The sequence below is a fragment of the Empidonax traillii genome, unplaced genomic scaffold (assembly GCF_003031625.1).
Source record: "Empidonax traillii isolate 1590-97213 ecotype Southwest subspecies unplaced genomic scaffold, ASM303162v1 scaffold1391:size172105, whole genome shotgun sequence".
Taxonomy (NCBI): domain Eukaryota; kingdom Metazoa; phylum Chordata; class Aves; order Passeriformes; family Tyrannidae; genus Empidonax; species Empidonax traillii.
The window spans coordinates 80,147-99,105 of NW_020956584.1; the positions used below are offsets into that span (position 1 = coordinate 80,147).

The following is an 18,959-nucleotide window of genomic DNA, read 5'->3' on the forward strand; positions in this document are numbered from 1 at the left end:
AAATAAATTTTTAAATATTCAAGCAAATATTCAACTTCACTTTACTCAGAGGATAACTTCATTGTGTTGCCTTGTTCCTTTCACAGCTTTTGAAGGAAATTACTGGCCAAACATTTTTCTCCAAAAACAGAAAGAATCTCTGCAAAGAAGTAAGTGCCTGACTTGGTATTTAATGTTCACATTCAACTATGAGTGACAACTCATATCAACATCAATTCTATATTGCAGAAGACACTGTAAAAAACACATAATAAAAATCAGTCTTGGCCTCAAGGAGCATTAGTTTTAGAAATTCTGAATGAAGATTTTGCATGTAAAGAGATGGTAAAATGTGTTGTCTCATTCGTAAGTTTAAAGTAAATGGAAAGGGCTTTAGTGTGCCATGCTGAGGTTTTGATGCCTAAGGATGGAAACTGTGAGCAATTTAGTAGCCTTCCACATTTAAAAGTTTGCTATTGGGGTCATTTGTGTGATAAGTTTGATTTTCATTCCTACGTATTACTGCATAGTACTACCTAAAAATTTAGGATATGGATTCTTTTGATATTGCAAAATCCAGGAAGTGAAATAAAGCTCATTCTCCATATGAATTAGACCTATGAAAATGATATTTAAAGATTTCAGGTTAAAGCAAATTTATATGCAAATGAACAATCAGAGTATGGAATACTTCTTTGTCACCTTTACAGCCAGCAGCCAGTGGGGGGTGAGGGTATGGACAGATCTCTGCTTCAACATGGAGCTGTAGCTACTACTGCCACAATTTTGGTAGTTTACCCGTGGTTTTCCCTTAACTCCAAAGAATGGCTTGTGTGCATGCATCCGAATCTGTACACAAAATTAACTCCAGCCACCTACTTACTGTGAATTTGTGCTAGTCCTTCTGAATCTGAGAAATACAAATAGTAAGATACTACTACTAACTTAATCTGTGTAAAAATGTCTTCAGTGCTAAAACACAGGATAATTGGTACATTATAGTTTTAAAGTACTAAAGATGTTAGCTGTCAGAAGTGCCGTTAAAAAGGCAGATACCATTAAAATGCTAACTCATGGTGAATGTTGACAGCAGTGATTGTGGCATTTTCTGCTACAAAGAAATTTTGGTTCTGTCCAAAAGGAGGCTGGAACACGTACTTGGAAACCAGAGCTCAAGGGAGGGATAAAGAAGAAAAATCCCAACAGCCTCACAAAATTCTCTGAACTGAAAATAATTGGAGACTGAGACAGTATCTGTGGAAATATGTATGCTTGACTTAATGGTAGTCTTCCCTTGGGCAATCTGCTAATGATCACTGCTGGTAATCAAACACAGAGCTGCATCAGCCCTTGGTCAGAACCAATACAACTTTTTACACGTCCTTTTCTGAAGAAATGTGAGACACTGACTTCTAAATTTAAGCTTCATTCAACAAATATTTAGTTTTCTATGTCCACGAGCAGAAATAATAAATGTCATCATGCTGTCATGATATACTATATTTTGCATGATATGATGTTCCTCTGCTAAGAAGGGACACAGAGAGCATAAACATCACATTTTCACAAGATGCTTTTTAAATAAGGATGGATATCAGTCCTAGTATTCTGAACATTGTTTCTATCATATTCTATTTACAGAAAATCTTACTAGTAATCTTTAATGTTTGGCATTAAAATACCATGCTTTACTTCTGCATACCCTTAAAAAACAACTCTTGTGTACTCCAAAACTTGTTGCATATCAGTGGTTGGCAACGAAATTCTTCTAGTTAGTCTGGGGAAAATGCAGAGGTGTAAAACAAAACCAATTATATTAGATGCAAATTTATTATAATGAAAAACATGTCTTTACACAGAATAGGCTGAGAGTGGCTTGAGTTAGGTGAATTCTCAATCAGCATAAGCATGGAAATCTACATGAAATTCACCCTAAAAGTAAAAATAGTTGAAGGCTTGTGATCAGACAAAAATTCCCAAATATTCAGCAACTTATCTCTGTCAGCTGTCTGTTCTTACAGCAAAAGGAACAACAGAGCATGGATATGACAGATTAAAAGAAAATTCCATTATATGAATTAATAAGAGAAGTGAACACAAAAGACAAACATATAATCTAGTTTTAAACTTCCTTGAGTTATTGACACTCCCATTTGTTATTTTTCTTTGATAAGATTTAAATAAAAACAAATACACTGAACACACTCCTGTATTTAAAGAAAGGGGCACCTATTGCACTCTGACTGTTGTGCAACCCCAGATAATCTATCCTTGGCACACTCTGGGGTTTGGTGGCCAGTATCACTTAAACATAGAATAAACCAGCTGGACTTGGGCATGAAGGACCAATGGTAACAATTAGATGATTCCTATTTTCCAGTCAGACCTTCAGAACAGAACAGAAGTTTGGAAGAGGAATACTTTTTGCCAACAGGTAACAGCTCATTGGGAAACAGTATTTTCTACATGACCTGGATGAAACCAGTAGCATTCTGTAATAATTTGATCACTCCTTTGGAGTTAAAAAAAAAAATCTTTTGGCTTTAAAACAATGAATATAAATTGTAGGTAAACCTTGCTAAATTTAGCTGATACTTTGTGGCTCTGAGTTATATTCTAAGATACCTGACACCATAAGCAAAAATATGACATAGGACACCATAAGCAAAAATAAAAAATGAAAATTAACAATCTGAGTCTGGAAATATAAAACCAAGGACGTGATTTTAGTTACTTCAGTAGAACTATCAGCTTCAAAGGGACTGTTCAAATGCTGTAAGTAGGTACAGAACTTTTTACAACAAGCGCTGGAGTTGTGTCTCTTTTTTTTAGGGTTCATTTCCACCTCCAAAAATCTGTCTATTCCAATGAAAAGTTCAGATTACTTCTTAAAAATGAAAACTGATTAAAATGTTCCTTGTATTTATAAAGCTGGTAGAAAGTTTGTCATACAAATACAGAGCCAAAAAAGTGGGGATTGACAATTTGGACATCTAATGATTGACTGTGCAATTACTTATGATACAGTAATGCCATAGGTAGTTTGGTAAATGCTGTGTCTGAGATGTTAAAAGTATCTCCAATAGCAAGTTGTCACCTTTGCAAACAAATCAAACAGACTGAAATAAGAAAGTAAATCTTTATATTACTCATGAAGGAGTTGGGATAGATAAAATTCTGAGATTCCAAAAAAAAAAAAAAAAAAACCAAAAAACCAAAACAAACAAACAAACACCACCAAAAATAGAAGACTAGAATGTTGTTTACAGAATTAATCTGAGTGGAAACTTAATAGCTTCTGCTACTATGTTTATTTGAAATGCCAGTCAGAATGAGCAAATATGCTTTTAGGAGACCTAAATCTGTTTTTCTCTCTCTTTTATAGTTTTGAGCAAGGATTCCTGTTCTACGTGGGGTGGAGGGCATTTTTCAACCTTTGATAAATACCAGTATGACTTCACTGGGACTTGCAACTATATCTTTGCAACTGTATGTGATGAAACCAGCCCGGACTTCAACATTCAGTTCCGCCGTGGGATGGACAAAAAAATCGCAAGGATCATTATTGAGCTTGGACCTTCTGTTGTCGTTGTTGAGAAAGGCAGCATTTCTGTCAGGAGCGTTGGGTAAGATTCTGGGATGAATAGGAAAAAAGTGTTTAGAGAAGGCAAGGAATTATATAGCAGTTACAGTAGATGACTATTTTGCTTTAAAAATTAATTAACAAATCACTGAAGTTAACACACCTAAGTGGGCTCTGTTCCTGTTGCTTCCCATCAAGCATTCGCACTCTCTAGATGAGTATTGCATTTGCACTTATTTGAATCAAGCTTAGAGTACATTTGTGTAGGCAAAGGGATAAACTAATCTCCTCAGACCAAAACAGTTCTCAAACTGTAACTACAGTTTCCTAGATACTACCAATCTGCTTAGCCTTATCTCTACTACAAGCCCAGATGAAACAGCTTATACCCCTTAGTAGATACGAGTTGAAATCCCTGTGTTTAGAGTTCATTTGACTGAAATAACTCTGAACACTCTGTGCTAAAGGTAACACATATGTGGGATATAAGAGAAACTTTGAACTCTGCAACCCACAGAGAAATACTGGGTATGTTCATTCCTCTAGACAAATTGCTCCCATACAAGGAAATTTCTCCAGGGAAGTTTTCAGCATTCTTATCAGATAGGCAATGTTGAATTTTTATCTCTGAGTAGGTGCAGATACAGGAAATAATTGACTGTGGATTTTCTGTATCTTATTATACTTACCTGGGCACAGTAACTATCACAACAAAAGTACGATTTGCACTATACCTTAATTTAGCAGACTGTATTTAGAAAAGCTTCCTTTTTTTAGATTGTTTTCCAGAAAAACTAAATCTATGGGCCTATTTCAGTGATCTGCATTTTAAATTTTTGACCTACAGTCACAAGAACCAAATGCCATGAGCTGGTCTAATGTTGCACATAGCCATGCTTCAGGTGGAAGGCTGCTTTGGTCTTTCAGCCCCTTCTCGTGATTGTACCAGTGAGCACTTAGCAAAATGTATTTCTTCTTTAATGTTGTTAGTTTGTAGCATTAAAATTACTCTGCAAGGATGAAAACCTAATTCTGCTACAACATTTACATAAAATGTGTTTCTTTAATCTTGTCAGTTTTCAGTCACAGCAGTAATTCCTTTGTTAATGGGCTGTAGTACGTGGAGTCTGTTCAGGATAATCAACAATAGTTGTACCACAAAACTTTACTGTTAGAAGTTCTTGAGAAATACAACTATACCCTGATAAAAACAAACCAAGTGAAGAAGCTAAGTCCTGTGTAGACATTTTCACTAGTATAATCCCTATGCAACCATCTTCTGATGATTCTTCTATGAAACTGCTGGTAGATATTTTCAATCAACAGAAATTTTAACATATCTTAAAATGTCACAGCTACAAAGGAAAAATGTTCTGTTTCAAATTGCCACAAGTACTCAGACTGTACGTGTTTCATATAAAAAAACTCAAAAAACAAACAACTGATTCCTGCATATTATTGATATGAGAGGGTCAGTTTGTCTTCTTGCCTTATTACAGAATTATTCAGTTGCCTTACACCAGCAATGGAATTCAAATAGCGCCTTATGGGCACAACATCCGCCTGGTCGCCAAGCTGATGGAGATGGAACTAGTTGTCATGTGGAACAATGATGACTATCTCATGGTTAGTAAAATGTTCTCATAAAGCAGAAAAGTAATACTACCACTTTAGTCTCCAGAGCAATAGAAAATGGAGTAATTTTTTCTGAAAACAGATTTTCTTCCTGTAACCTTCAGTTTCTTAAGAGAAGAAACCTGAAATTCATGCTCTGTCAACAAAGATATGAGCAAGGATACAGCATCATTTCCTTTTTTTACTTTCTTTTCTGATTCCTTAAAATATTATACCCCCCTCCTTAGTTCTCTGGAAGCATCTTCAAATCTTATTCTTTTATTAAATAAATAAATAAATAGATAAATCAATCAACCAATCACTATTTGCCTATTGGGAAAAGACATTGCTACTTGCAGAACTTTTCCTCCAAACAAGTCATTGAAATTAATGAGCAGAATCACCTTAAGCTGTATCCTTGAACTGAATTTGTTTGAGTAAGTTAATGCTGTATAGATAATTTCACTCAGGGTGATCCTTTTAAATGTTTCATTCCATTTTAATTTAGGTTTTGGCTGAAAAAAAGTACATGGGCAAAGTCTGTGGAATGTGTGGAAATTATGATGGTTATGAATTGAACGAATTTGTGCGTGAAGGTAAGATACAAGGACATTTCACGTGGAAGGAAAACTGGTTAAAGTGAGTCAAGGTGAAAGATTAATACTGAAATAGTGTTGCTCTGACCGCTTACTCAGTTTCAGAACTGAGTAAAGCAGTTCCAGAGGTTACCAACATACCTGTTTTATGATTATGATACACACTATTGTCTGCTATGAGCATAATAGTGTGGGTTCCTCAGACAAGTGATAAGAACTCTCTTATATTTTAGAAACAGGTGGTAACGGTCACACTCTCCCAAATTTCACAAAGACTAAGCTCATAGCAAGGCACAGTGAGGGAAATAATTACTATAAGCAGAAGCAATAATGAGGCAATGATGAGAAGAATATAGTGAACAAGAACATTAATGAGCAGTGTGTCTCAATGATTGTAGATCTTTATAACAAAATGGTGCTGAGGAATTGACAACTGTACTCTGTCTGGTTTAGGGGGTTCACTTTTGAATCACTCTAAATCTGGTCTGTTGATCTATTGCCCATTAGTAGTTGTAGCTTGTTACTCAAGCTCTTGGAATGTATCTTCCATCTTGGTTTAATCTTAAAGGCACTCCATATAACAAGACCACTCCACAACAGGAAGAAAACAAAAGGGGATGTTTGAAATATTTGCTTTAGAAGCACACTGCTAATCTGAACTGTAGTGCTAGTGTGGAGACATTGAATTGCACAGTAAACTAACCTTAGATCAACACAGACAGATGCAGTTTTCCATACACTTCACAGAAATGAGTTCTAAAAATTATATAATAATTTTTGGGTTGTGGTGAGTTTAACCCCATATATAGGGGAAGATATAAGAATGGGGGATAAGGAGAGGAGGTGTGAATTAACAGCTGGCAAAAGATAACACAGCTGGCAGAAAACCTGTAGCAGCATGTAAGGTAGCAGATGTGATAGATTGGGAAATAACTTGAAGAAATGGTCACAATAATAAAGAATGCTCTATTTAATAGACTCCAGGTAAAGGGCAAAAGAGGCAGTTGTTGTCATTGGGAAAATTCATTTGTAGAACATTCCACAGTCAAAGAGTAGACTTTGAGTTTTGCTACATCACAGTAACAAGTAAACAAATCAATGTGGGCTGTTTCCTGACAAATTATAACCCTTCAATTTACAGGTAAATTGCTGGACACATACAAATTTGCTGCATTACAAAAAATGGATGATCCATCAGAGATCTGCCTGTCTGAGGAGATACCAATTTCCACCATTCCTCACAAAAAATATGTAAGAAAGATCTTCTGGGCTTCTCTGTAGTGTGATTCTTAACAGAGGGGGAAAGATAGGTAGAAATCAACAACAGAGAGGCAATGATTTCATAAAACTGACTTCCATGAAAAAAAAACATAAAGTCAACATTTGCGTAGCCTGAAACGAGAAAGACAATGAGTTCTTTCCTTTAAAATACATTTTAATAAAAGCCCATGGGCATTTTTGAGGCTGGATTTATATCACTCGTAAAAACCAACCAGCATTTTTCTCACACCTTTCTGAATTTTCGTCCAGGTCATCGCAGGAAATTCAGGGAAATCAGTGAAGCTTTAATAACTTTTTAGAGACTTGACATTATAAGATGTACAGACTTGAAGACATTCACTATGCCTAAAACATGTTGTCAGATAACAGCACTGATAACAGGGAAAACCACTTTGAACTGCTATCACTTACAGTTCTAGATGAAAAGAAAGTCAGCGTGCCTGAGAGTCTTTAAGACCTTATGCTGCAGTAGCCAATGTGACAAGGAACAACTTTCCTTCTCTTTTTATTTAGGCCCTGATCTGCTCTCAGCTGCTTAATTTGGTGTCCCCAACCTGCAGCGTGCCAAAGGATGGGTTTGTCACTCGTTGCCAGCTGGATATGCAGGACTGCAGTGAGCCAGGACAAAACACCTGTGCTTGCTCTACACTGTCAGAATATTCAAGGCAATGTGCTATGTCCCACCAAATGGTGTTCAACTGGAGAACTGAAAACTTCTGTTGTAAGTTCAAGTGGTTTATTCGTGAGAGGCTGTGCTCAGCTTTTCTGTGTCTTAAATACAGGGATAATGATAAATAACTGGAATATAAAACAACTGATAAAAAAAGTCTCTACTGTCTTGAATCGAATGTATTTTCTTAAGAGAACAACAGTAGTCTTTGATAAAATAGTAATAAGGAGTGCAAGGAAACCTCAAAGGAGAAGAGGGCAGCTTGAAACATAGCTCTTATGTCTAAATCAGTGACAATAAAACAGAGGAACACCCACCAATTGAACACTGTTTAATTTTTCAAACTTGCAACAGGAGGTTGTTCTCTTTAAAAATTTTAACACTTCCTCTGTTTGTTGCAGCTGTGGGAAAATGTTCTGCGAACCAAATCTATGAGGAATGTGGTTCTCCATGTATTAAAACCTGTTCCAACCCAGAGTACAGCTGTTCCAGTCACTGTACCTACGGTTGCTTTTGTCCAGAAGGTATCATTTCATCATATTCTAAATGAATGACACAAATATTTTTTTTTTGCATATATCCACTCAAGTGGAATGGACTGCTTAATAATGAACTAGCCATGCATTTCGGGGCATTGTGCTGCTAGAACTGCTACTTCTCATGTAACATAATATAACTGGAGTCTTGATTAATTACAATCCTTAAAGATGCTTGGTCACTATGTGCAAGAACAGAGGTATGAAATCGTTTTCCTCACAAAACCATGATTTGTTATGGGATAATGATGTGCTGCCTGCTCAAAGTTCTCTACTATATTATACATTGAGTAAGCTTAATTAATTTCTTATCCCAAATGGGTATCTAGCCCTTAAGGGCATCAGCAAGAGGTAGGACACCTCAGATGATTTCTGCAATATTATGAGCATTCCGTAAGTTCCCTTTGAAATAGATCAAGATGAACTTCCTTCAAATATTGTAATTATTACTGTCATGTGCATTGTTTCTTGAAATTTCAGAACTGAAATATCCTCCAGTGGGGGCATTTACATCAGTATCATCACCACTTTATAGCAGTCAAAAGTAATGTGTTGTGAGTTACACATTTAAAACTAGACGTAGTACTCTAGGAAATATAATGTTTTTGTTCTTCAAAATTCCCAAGTTAATTTAGAGTGTCATAGGAAAAAAAAAAAAAAAAAAGGAAAACATAAAAATAATATTATAGCTTACAGTTTTTTCAAATTAGGTTCAAATTTCAAAATAAGACAATTGTCTGCACTTTCATACTAGAAAGCAGTCAGACACTGTGAAGAGTCAATTTTATTTTAATTAGGAGAAATGTTCCTGTATATTGTATATTTAAGTATGGGCACTCACTGTGGAAGAGTAGCACACTCAAGCTAATCTCAGAAAGTGCTCAAGCTTTAGTGCTAAGTAAGGATGTGGGAAAGTATTTTGTTTCTCCTTGGCAGGAACTGTTCTGGATGATATCTCCAAGAACCGAACGTGTGTTCACATTAGCCAGTGTCCATGTACACTGAATGGGAAAACATACGCTCCTGGGGAGACAATGAAAGCAACATGTAGGACCTGGTGAGTAGCAACGGGTATTTTTATGAGAGATCACCAAGTTATTGGAAAATTTAGCCTAACTTTTCAGAGGGCAGCTGCAAATGTGTCATACCATCTCTGAGGCCACCTTCTTTCAGTACCACATATCCTACATTTGTGATTGAAGTCAGACATGTCTCGTTTCATGATTGATCCGTACAAACAAAAATACTCCTTCAGACCACACAAAACAGTAGTATTTATATCTCCTCTTTGAAAGTCCAGGTAAACTTAGTACAAAACAAATATCCAGTGTTTACGATTTCTCTTTGGAAATCTCAGTGTTTCTGATCACCAGATCAGTGCTGAAAACTAAATTTCTGTTTTGCAACAGAAAATAATACGAGAATATTTTTTAAAATTCGAATCATTTTTTTCGGTGTCATGTGTCTTGTTATCATAATTCTAATACAGAATTTAAAGGAAAAATAATGGGATTTGATCCTCAGAAATGCAACAATGAACACACTTTTCATGATTCAGCAACATTTACTGACAATCCATACAAGAGTTCAACAACTCTGAATTGAGATGAACATCCTCAACTGATACACATAGATAAAGAAAATCAAAACATAGAAAGTATAAGGGAAAAAGTGGTACAAATGACATATTCCATTACTAGGAAGTAGCTGAGTTTTTAGGTCTAAAGAAAATTCCAAAGTACTGAAAATGAAAGTTCAGAATGTAAATGTATGTTACTCTCTGTTCACTAACCAATTTTGCATGTTGATCAGCTACAGAGAAACCTCCAGACAGGAGGATATCAAATCCTCAGCTGGTAAACAGGGCCTTAGTACGAGAATAACCTTACACAGAATTTCTTGTTTTCCACAGTAAATGTATGATGGGCCAATGGAACTGCAAAGATTTGCCCTGTCCTGGAAGGTGTTCACTGGAAGGAGGCTCCTTTGTTACCACGTTTGATTCTAGGTCATATAGATTCCATGGGGTTTGCACTTACATTCTCATGAAGGTAACTTCCTGCAGTTTAAAACCACCAAATATCAAATGGTATCTTAGTCTGTCTTGTTTCCTATTGAAACACAAACTGAGGTCTTCCTAAGATATACATTGATTCTACAAATCAGCATTATTCTGACACAGACTTCTCTTTTCACTGTTTCCCTCCAGAGTTCCAGCCTGCCACACAATGGAACCCTAATGGCTGTGTATGAAAAGACTGGTTATTCTCATTCTGAGACGTCACTTAGTGCTATAATTTACCTGTCCTCAAAGGTAGGTATTCCCTCCACAGGTTCCATCCAGCATTTCAGTAACCAGATAAGCAAAACAGGTTCCTAAAGTCATTGCTAGTAGCCTGAGGTGGAAAATTATGGGGAAATAGATACTCAAGATATGTTCCTGCTCATGCACACACAGTAAAGATCTCAGTTACTACATCAACTCAGGAAGTTAGAGTATTTTCAAAGTTAAAAGTAAAAGCAGTACATATTAATATGTGACAAAATGCTTGAATCAGTTTTTTCCTATTAATTGACAATATAGTTGTTTATGTTAGCATATAAATACCATCAGTACAGATAATTACACCTGCTTCCATGTCCTCTTCTTACAGGACAAAATTGTGATTTCTCAGAATGATCCCCTCACAGATGATGATGAACTTAAGCGGCTGCCTTACAGATCAGGTAAAAAAAGGGGAATGTAAGTTATTCCCAAATTCCATTAAATGTCTGGTTTATACAACCTAGCATCCTTTGCAATTTTCAGTTGCTGATACCAGAGGTTTTAGAGGAAGGTTAAAGTCTTTCCTATTGGATCTGTTCCTCTGTGGAGAGTTGTGTGTGAGAGAAGAGTTGTAGACAGAATTCTAGAACACTTATATATGCATTAAAATCATCACCAAAATATTTATTTCTAAATGTCCTTGTTCTTTTAGGAGACATCACTGTTTTCAGACAGTCCTCAATGTACATTCAAATGCATACAACCTTCGGGCTGGAACTTTTAGTTCAAACATCACCTGTGTTCCAGGCCTATGTGAAAGCTGGATCACAATTCAAAGGCAGAACTTTAGGTAAGTAATCGAGACACTGTGTGAAGGAGAAAATGTAGGAAGTATAATTTTGAAAACTTAGTACTTGTCCTTTAAGAAATACGTTGTCTTCTCTGGATTTGAAATAAAAACACCTGCATTGGAAATCAAATGTGCCAAGAAAATCTTTTTTTTTTTTTTTTTGCTAATAACTTTAAAAAAATTAAAGAAATTAAATGGGCCACATTTTTCATGCGTAATACGAGATACTGTTCTTTACATGTTTTATGTGTGCCTTTTTCAATATGTGTTTTGCTCCAGAGTGAAGGAGCAACAAATAAGTCTGTGTGATCTCTACATCTTGGAGCACATGGTTCTTTGAATGTAGTGCACTATCACTGTAAACACAATGAGCCTAAGACTCTAAAAGCTTCTCAGCAGATAAGCACCAGATGGAGAAGTTTATGTTTATTGCACAGTGACATTAGCCACACAGGCATATTTTGCATTCTGATTATGGGGAATTACAGAGAGGCTTTAGCTTTTACAGAAGTCTAAATGCATATTCTTTGTCATTACGGATTTTACATGCATAAGAAAACATGCAGTTGCAAAAGTGTTTCATGGCCTTTCTCTTTTATATCATTTCAAACTGCTTGTTGCTAAAAACAAGACAAAAACTTCTTTGTGAATTTGTCATTGAATAGAAGTCAACACTCTTAAGTTGAGGAGGCAAAAGACCAGTGACTAAATGTGTACAGAATCAAGATTCTCTGGGTACTTGACCTATAGTATTCACTGACACTCTGCATAGAGCTTTTGAATCAATTGTATCACTATTACAGAATTAAATATAGGCCTCTGTGTACACTTTCTTTAATCATAATCCATCTTTTGCATTTCTAATATTATTAGGTTTATGTGGCAATTACAATGGAGACACTACAGATGACTTCATGACTAGCATGGATATCACTGAAGGGACAGCCTCCCTGTTTGTAGATTCCTGGAGGGCAGGAAACTGCCATCCTGCTTTAGAGAGAGATACCGATCCTTGTGCTTTGAGTCAACTAAACAGTAAGTAGATGATCCTGTTGTAACTGATCTTTCCAGCTGTCTTTGTCTGACACTTTCATAAACTCATGCCAGGGAAATGAGAGAGTTTGATAGAAACAGAAACTGAGACAATTGATTGTCACAAATTTTGTCACCAACGAGACATTTCTAATTTCTAGAGATCTGGGATTGAGATGATGAATAAGAATGAGAGGGTTTTGGTGATCTATACAGTAAAATTGCAATGTCCATGGACGTCTTAGGCTCACGTTAAAGTACTGTGATTGAAATCCAGACTTTGCCTTCCCAAGTTTCTATTGTTATTGGTCATTAAAAAAAAAAAAAAAATAATTAAAAAAGCCCTACTGAGCTGTTAGTACAAAAACAGAGTATGGAAGCTAACAAGTTAAGACGTCCTGTTGTTCAATCTGTCATTGCCAAAAATTCACCTGGACTAATGCATAATTTTTTTTCTTTTTTTTTTTCCTGTTTTTCCCCCTAACTTTCTATTTTTAATGTTCATGATTTATTCTCATCAGAAATATCTGCTGAGACTCATTGCTCCATTCTTACCAAGAAGGGTACGGTGTTCGAGAAATGCCATGCTGTGGTCAACCCTATTCCTTTCTACAAGGTAGGAATTTATGACAGACATTGTACAGAGGGAGTCCAAATATAAACCAGATTGTGCTCGTAGACAGTATCCCATACATTGAATCTGCAATGCGTAGGAGCCAAGGAGCAGGTGTGGTTTTGAAAATTATGTCTCCTCCACACTGAAAGTCTGTTTGTTCAAAGGCACCAGTCCCATCCCTGTGACTCAGAAGGTATTTTTGCTCATATGGCAGTTGTCCATGGCAACTTTAGCTATTCAAAGTATTGATTTTACCGTGGGCATAATTTAGTTCATTTTATTTGCCAATCTACACAAAAGATTTTGAAAATTAAAAATGAGAATAAACGAAGCGAGTGAACAAAGGCATTTTTTAGATATTAAGTATATTTTATTTACATCAGCAAAGCAATTACTCAGATATTTTCCATTGGTTTTAGTTATTCAATTCTGTGTATTTTATCTGAGTTAACTCTGCAATTCAGCATAGAATCACAGAGGTTGGAAAAGATCTTTGAGATCATAACACTGCCAAATCCATCACTAAACCATGTCCCTAAGTGCCACATCCACACATCTTTTAAGTACCTCCAGGGTTTAGCACTTCCAGATGTCTGCTCCCCAGTAACAAAGTATTCTCCATGTATTGGGTTTCAGAGATGTGTCTACCAGGCCTGTAACTATGAAGAGACCTTTCCTTACATTTGTTCTGCTCTGGGATCATATGCACGAGCGTGCAGTTCCATGGGTTTAATCCTTGAGAACTGGAGAAGCAGCATGGACAATTGTAGTAAGTAACTGAACCAGCTCTTAAAGAGTCTGCCATCAGATGAATGCATGCATACAGATCTGCCTGTTTCTGTTTAGAGTATTCCTGTGTTTGATCCACCTGAGACAGAATTGAGTAAGAACAAGAATGTATTTTAAAACAAATTGTCAGTGTTCAGAAAAAAGAACTACGTATTGCTCAAGGAGGTCAACAGCCTATGGTATAAAATGGTATAAAAAAACGTTTTCCCGGGAGCTGCTGGCATCACAGATGTGTCAAAACATAACAAAAAAATCCCCCAAAGTGGCAATGCAATATTTGAAACAGTGTCCAAATCATCTTAAGAGTAATGAGGAAAATAGTGAACAGAAAGAAGAGAAAAGCAGAAATGGGATAAGAGATACCCAACTTTTGAATATCCTTCTAGTCTCTTTCAGAGAAGGATTGTGATTTTAGAGTATATGAAGAAGATTATTCATATGCTTTAAGGTGAGCATGTGGATGCTTCCAGGATTTGATAATTAAGTGATGGAACAGACAGATAAATAAAGTTATACTGTACTGTAAAATGAGAAGGAACTAGGAAAAACTCTTGAGTGCAGATTTGATTTTGTTTTTATGCAACTTAGGTACAGGTTTCACAGTTATTGATATTTCTGCAAAGCTTCTCTTTGCATTATTTTATTCCAAGATACACGAAGAGGCAGATACATAGTTAACCTTCCTGAAAGTTCCAAACAACTCAACCTTCATGAAACTGCCAAACAGCCACATGGTTGGTGTTAAGCACTGGTCTGCAACACCTTTTGCTAGAGCTCCATATCTGTAGGAAGAGAACCTGCTGGAAGCATTAAGCATTGAAACTGTTGACACAAAATAAGCAGCACGTGATGAGCACAGTTACCTTTCACAAGGAAGCGGATCAGTAAATGAAGTTTAACATACACTCTTGTTTTACAGCCATTACTTGCACTGGCAATCAAACATTCAGCTACAACACTCAGGCATGTGACAGGACATGCTTGTCACTCTCCAACCGAGCCCTGGAATGCCACCCAACTGATATTCCTATTGAAGGCTGCCAGTGTCCTGAAGGACTGTACTTGAACCACAAGAACGAGTGTGTTCGTAAATCTCATTGTCCCTGCTATTTAGAAGACAGAAAATACATCCTGCCTGACCAGTCAACAATAACTGGTGGGATCACCTGGTAAGTGTGTCAAGTTTAAAGCTTAACAACCTGGAAATGGAGTTGAGGGGTCTTCATGTGTCTCTGCTGGGGGTTAAGGTCAGTAAGCAGCTAAGCACCACACAGGCTGCTCACTCCACTGCAGCCAGATATGGAAAAAAATCAGAAAGGAAAAATCAAGGAAGTTTATGGGTTGAGATATAGACAGTTTAATAAATTTCTTTATTATTAAAACGCAAAAAAGCTTTTTTAATAAGTGAAGACAATGTGCAATCAAAGCCAAGTAAGAAGTTAGTTCAGGACTTCCCCTCAGCAGGCAGCTGCTTAAGACATTTCCAGGAAAGCATGAATTTGTCATCCATAATGCTTTCTTGGGAAGACAAGTGCTGGATCTCCAAAAATCCTTTCTTCCTCCTTCTTTACCTGAGCTTTTATTGCTGAGTTTGATGTAGTATAGTATGGAATATCTCTTTGGTCAGTTTGGGTCAACTGTCCTGGCTGTTCAGCTGTAGCTAGAACAGCATTGTGTTATCAACACTGTTTTGGTCACAAATCCAAAATATAGCAGTGTTGATCTGCTACAAAGAAAATTAACTCCATTCCAGCCCAAACCAGTTTAGACTGCTTTATTTTTAATAGGAAAAATTTATTTTTCAAGATGTCTCTTTCGCTTTTTCCTAAACCACAAATATCCTTAAATGAACAAAAAGCATTTTACTTATTTTAAGCTTGAAAATGTTACAGAGAAAAATAGAAAATATTAGGTTAGGTCTGATTATTCCTAGTAGAAGAATTTGTCAACAGCACTTGGACAGCTATATACAAACTTCAAGAATGACTTGATGGACCATCATAATAGTGATGATTGCCTACTAGTGATAATAGTGAGAATAGCCTACCATACACTTCCAAAACTAATGTTACTGTAATAAAAAAAGTAAAGAGAAAAGTTGACTCATGTTCCATTTCAAAGGATGGGAAGGAGCTAGTAACATAAATATTTATAATAAAGTTATTTTGCAAAAAAATAAAAATTTCTTTCTTGGGAGAGATTTGCATTGAATTGTTTTTCTTTCTCCCTAGCTACTGTGTTAATGGAAGGCTAAGTTGCACAGGCAAACCTCAAAATCCTGCAGGTATGGGTCTAATATGGTTTACTTAGAAGCATGTTTTTTTCCCCTATGTTGTAAAATTACTACTTCACGATCTTTTCAATGTTTGTTTTTGTTCCTTCTCCCTAGAAAGCTGCAAAGCTCCTAAGAAATACATATCGTGTTCCGACAGTTTAGAAAACAAGTATGGAGCTGCATGTGCCCCTACGTGTCAGATGCTGGCTACTGGCATTGAATGTGTGAGTTTCACAGAGCTGGCATGTTTATCCTCTTGCGAGAGGTAGAATGTTCTAGTTGTTGCTTGGAACTTTATTACATTCCCTCTAATGAGATAAGAGGAGATATTTCATCGAGCATGAGACAGTTAAACATCAGGCTTCTTTCCCCAGACTGCGAACACAAAAAAATGTACATACATTTAAGAAGTGATTAAAGGAATTATATTGCATGAATTAATGAATCAAACTATATTAAATGAATAGAATAAAAGTCCATTAAGGATTCTTAACTACATGGCTGTCACCTTTGACTCAGGTACTCCATAAGCTGCATGTTATGCTTCTTTTTCTGTTTTTGCTCAACTCTCTGCTGCTGCCAGTCACAGAATGCAGGAGACCTGGGCCAGCGGAACATCTGGGCTGTTCTGATGGGGTTTTCTTATAATTTTATGTTAAGCAAACAGACTAATTGGAAGAATTGTAATAAGCTTCCTTGATATAAAGAAACTTCTCTTTGTACACTTTCTGAAAAAAGACCAGTAGTAAAGGAAGATCAATTTTTAGATCTTCAGGTTTAATATCCCACACCACAACTATATCTTACAACTTCAGTGAAACTGCTTCATTTGACTAGCACATTAGTACAAGGAACATCACAAAACTAAGATCAAGTCAAAACAGATTTTAGCACAGGTTCACTCTCGACACCATTCACATCCAGGGTAAAAATACATTTCACGGTTCTTTTCATTTTGCAATCTCTTGACCTTTACCAGATACCGACTAAATGTGAATCAGGCTGTGTCTGTGCTGATGGCTTGTATGAAAATCTCGATGGCAAATGTGTCCCAGCTGAGGAGTGTCCATGTGAATATGGTGGCCTTTCGTATGGAAGAGGTGAACAAATCCAAACTGAATGTGAGATCTGGTAAGAATCACGTACTTTTTCATCGCAGAACCTCTGTCTCACTAAACTGTACAACCACATAAAAAAAAGAGTTTAGTTGACAGGAGAGTAGGAAATGGCAACAGCTGAATGGAAGAAACACCGTGGCAAAGTACAGGGATTAAACAGAGAAAATCTTAATATTTGTATAACATATGTATAGATAAAAGAGTCATGGTACCAGCTTCAGGGATAATTTCTGCCTTATGCATATTCAGGAATAAGGGCATCCAGTAGGGCCTGTAACTGTAAACTACATAAAGTCAATGATTATTCACAACTCCACATAAATAAATATGAGGGCATAGTTTTTCTTCTTTTCTGTAGATAAAAGCAAATTCCCCCTCAAATATTGTTTCCATCTTCTCAGCAGCATTCTCAAAGTACTTTATTCCATTTTCAGTTACTAATCTAGTATTAAAAAAACACCACCACTCCCCAAACTACACAGAACAGTGACTTCTGTTCTCATTAGGAGCAAAAATAAATGGGTTTTATATACTATTACCTTCAGGAAAATAAAAAGGCAAAAATAATTTACGGTTTCTTCTTTATCATGAATTCATTTTCTAGGCAGTCCATTTTAATTAGGGTCCTTTATATTAACTGTAACTTGGTCTCAGTGTACATAAATCAATTAAATTAACATCTTCTTTATAAAAGTGGATGTATATAAAAAGAAGCAGATTAAGGTGGCATTTCTTTGAAGTCTGAGTATGGTTTCTCTTCTCACTCCCAGCACTTGCACAAAAGGCAAATGGAAGTGTGTTCAGAAATCAAGGTGTTCCTCAACGTGTAACCTGTACGGAGAAGGCCACATCACCACTTTTGATGGACAGCGCTTTGTGTTTGATGGCAACTGTGAATACATATTAGCTACGGTAACCTGCTTCCTACTGGTGATTTTGGCAGTATCTTAGCATCAAGAAATAGCTTGATTTAAATGACTAATGAAAATGGGATGTATCAATAACCAGTAGACCACTTTGGATCTTTATAGCCACTTAATGATTTTTTTTTATAATCTGTTTATTTCAGTGCTTAAGATGAAAATACTTTACTTCTCAAACAGCTTTTTAATGCAATTATAACCAATTTTAGATTTAATAACATGTTTAAATAGTCATTGATATGTATGTATTCTGTACCAGACAACTGTATGCTTTAGGGAAGTGATGTCTGACAACCAAAGCAGAGGTCATCACTCCCAGAACAGGCAGAATCAGTCAGGACATTTTAAGCTTTCTTTATTTTCTTATGCTTTTATATTTTAAGTTGGAATACTCCAGACACAGAATCTATTGGGGTTTTATGCTTTTTGTGGTTTGTTTTGGTTTTTCAGGATGGCTGCAGTATTAACAGACCTGTTTCCTCTTTCAAAATTGTTACTGAGAATGTCATCTGTGGGAAATCAGGAGTTACATGCTCCAGATCCATCAGCATTTACCTTGGGGTAAGCTCTTTCTTCAGCCACTATCCAGCTAAATATTTACTTTAAGACCACATCGGATGTGTGAACTGCACCCTCAGCTTGGCGTGATCTGAAAATTTGCTGAGAGTGCATTTGATCCCACAGTCTGTGTCACTGATGAAAATATTAAACTGTACTGATCCCAGGTGCCTGAGGGACACCACTCCTTACAGAGCTCCATCTGGACTTGTAGCTATTGATCACTCCCCCCTAGATGCAGTCATCTGTCCAATCCCTTACCCACCAAACAGT

The 18,959-nt window shown here is 36.4% G+C and overlaps 1 protein-coding gene across 1 annotated transcript in view; it reads left to right on the top strand.

The window, feature by feature from the left end:
* LOC114069896 (mucin-6) overlaps window positions 1–18,959 on the top strand; it is a 51,721-nt gene that overhangs the window by 19,578 nt on the left and 13,184 nt on the right. The window contains exons 3-22 of the mRNA XM_027907006.1: window positions 3,365–3,605; window positions 5,062–5,188; window positions 5,685–5,772; window positions 6,914–7,023; window positions 7,567–7,774; window positions 8,125–8,247; window positions 9,196–9,316; window positions 10,172–10,310; window positions 10,469–10,573; window positions 10,914–10,986; window positions 11,238–11,375; window positions 12,249–12,410; window positions 12,929–13,023; window positions 13,660–13,792; window positions 14,732–14,981; window positions 16,044–16,096; window positions 16,202–16,311; window positions 17,067–17,218; window positions 17,976–18,117; window positions 18,579–18,689. Coding sequence (XP_027762807.1) covers window positions 3,365–3,605; window positions 5,062–5,188; window positions 5,685–5,772; window positions 6,914–7,023; window positions 7,567–7,774; window positions 8,125–8,247; window positions 9,196–9,316; window positions 10,172–10,310; window positions 10,469–10,573; window positions 10,914–10,986; window positions 11,238–11,375; window positions 12,249–12,410; window positions 12,929–13,023; window positions 13,660–13,792; window positions 14,732–14,981; window positions 16,044–16,096; window positions 16,202–16,311; window positions 17,067–17,218; window positions 17,976–18,117; window positions 18,579–18,689 — 2,681 coding nt within the window. The remainder of the gene's footprint in view (window positions 1–3,364; window positions 3,606–5,061; window positions 5,189–5,684; window positions 5,773–6,913; window positions 7,024–7,566; window positions 7,775–8,124; window positions 8,248–9,195; window positions 9,317–10,171; window positions 10,311–10,468; window positions 10,574–10,913; window positions 10,987–11,237; window positions 11,376–12,248; window positions 12,411–12,928; window positions 13,024–13,659; window positions 13,793–14,731; window positions 14,982–16,043; window positions 16,097–16,201; window positions 16,312–17,066; window positions 17,219–17,975; window positions 18,118–18,578; window positions 18,690–18,959) is intronic.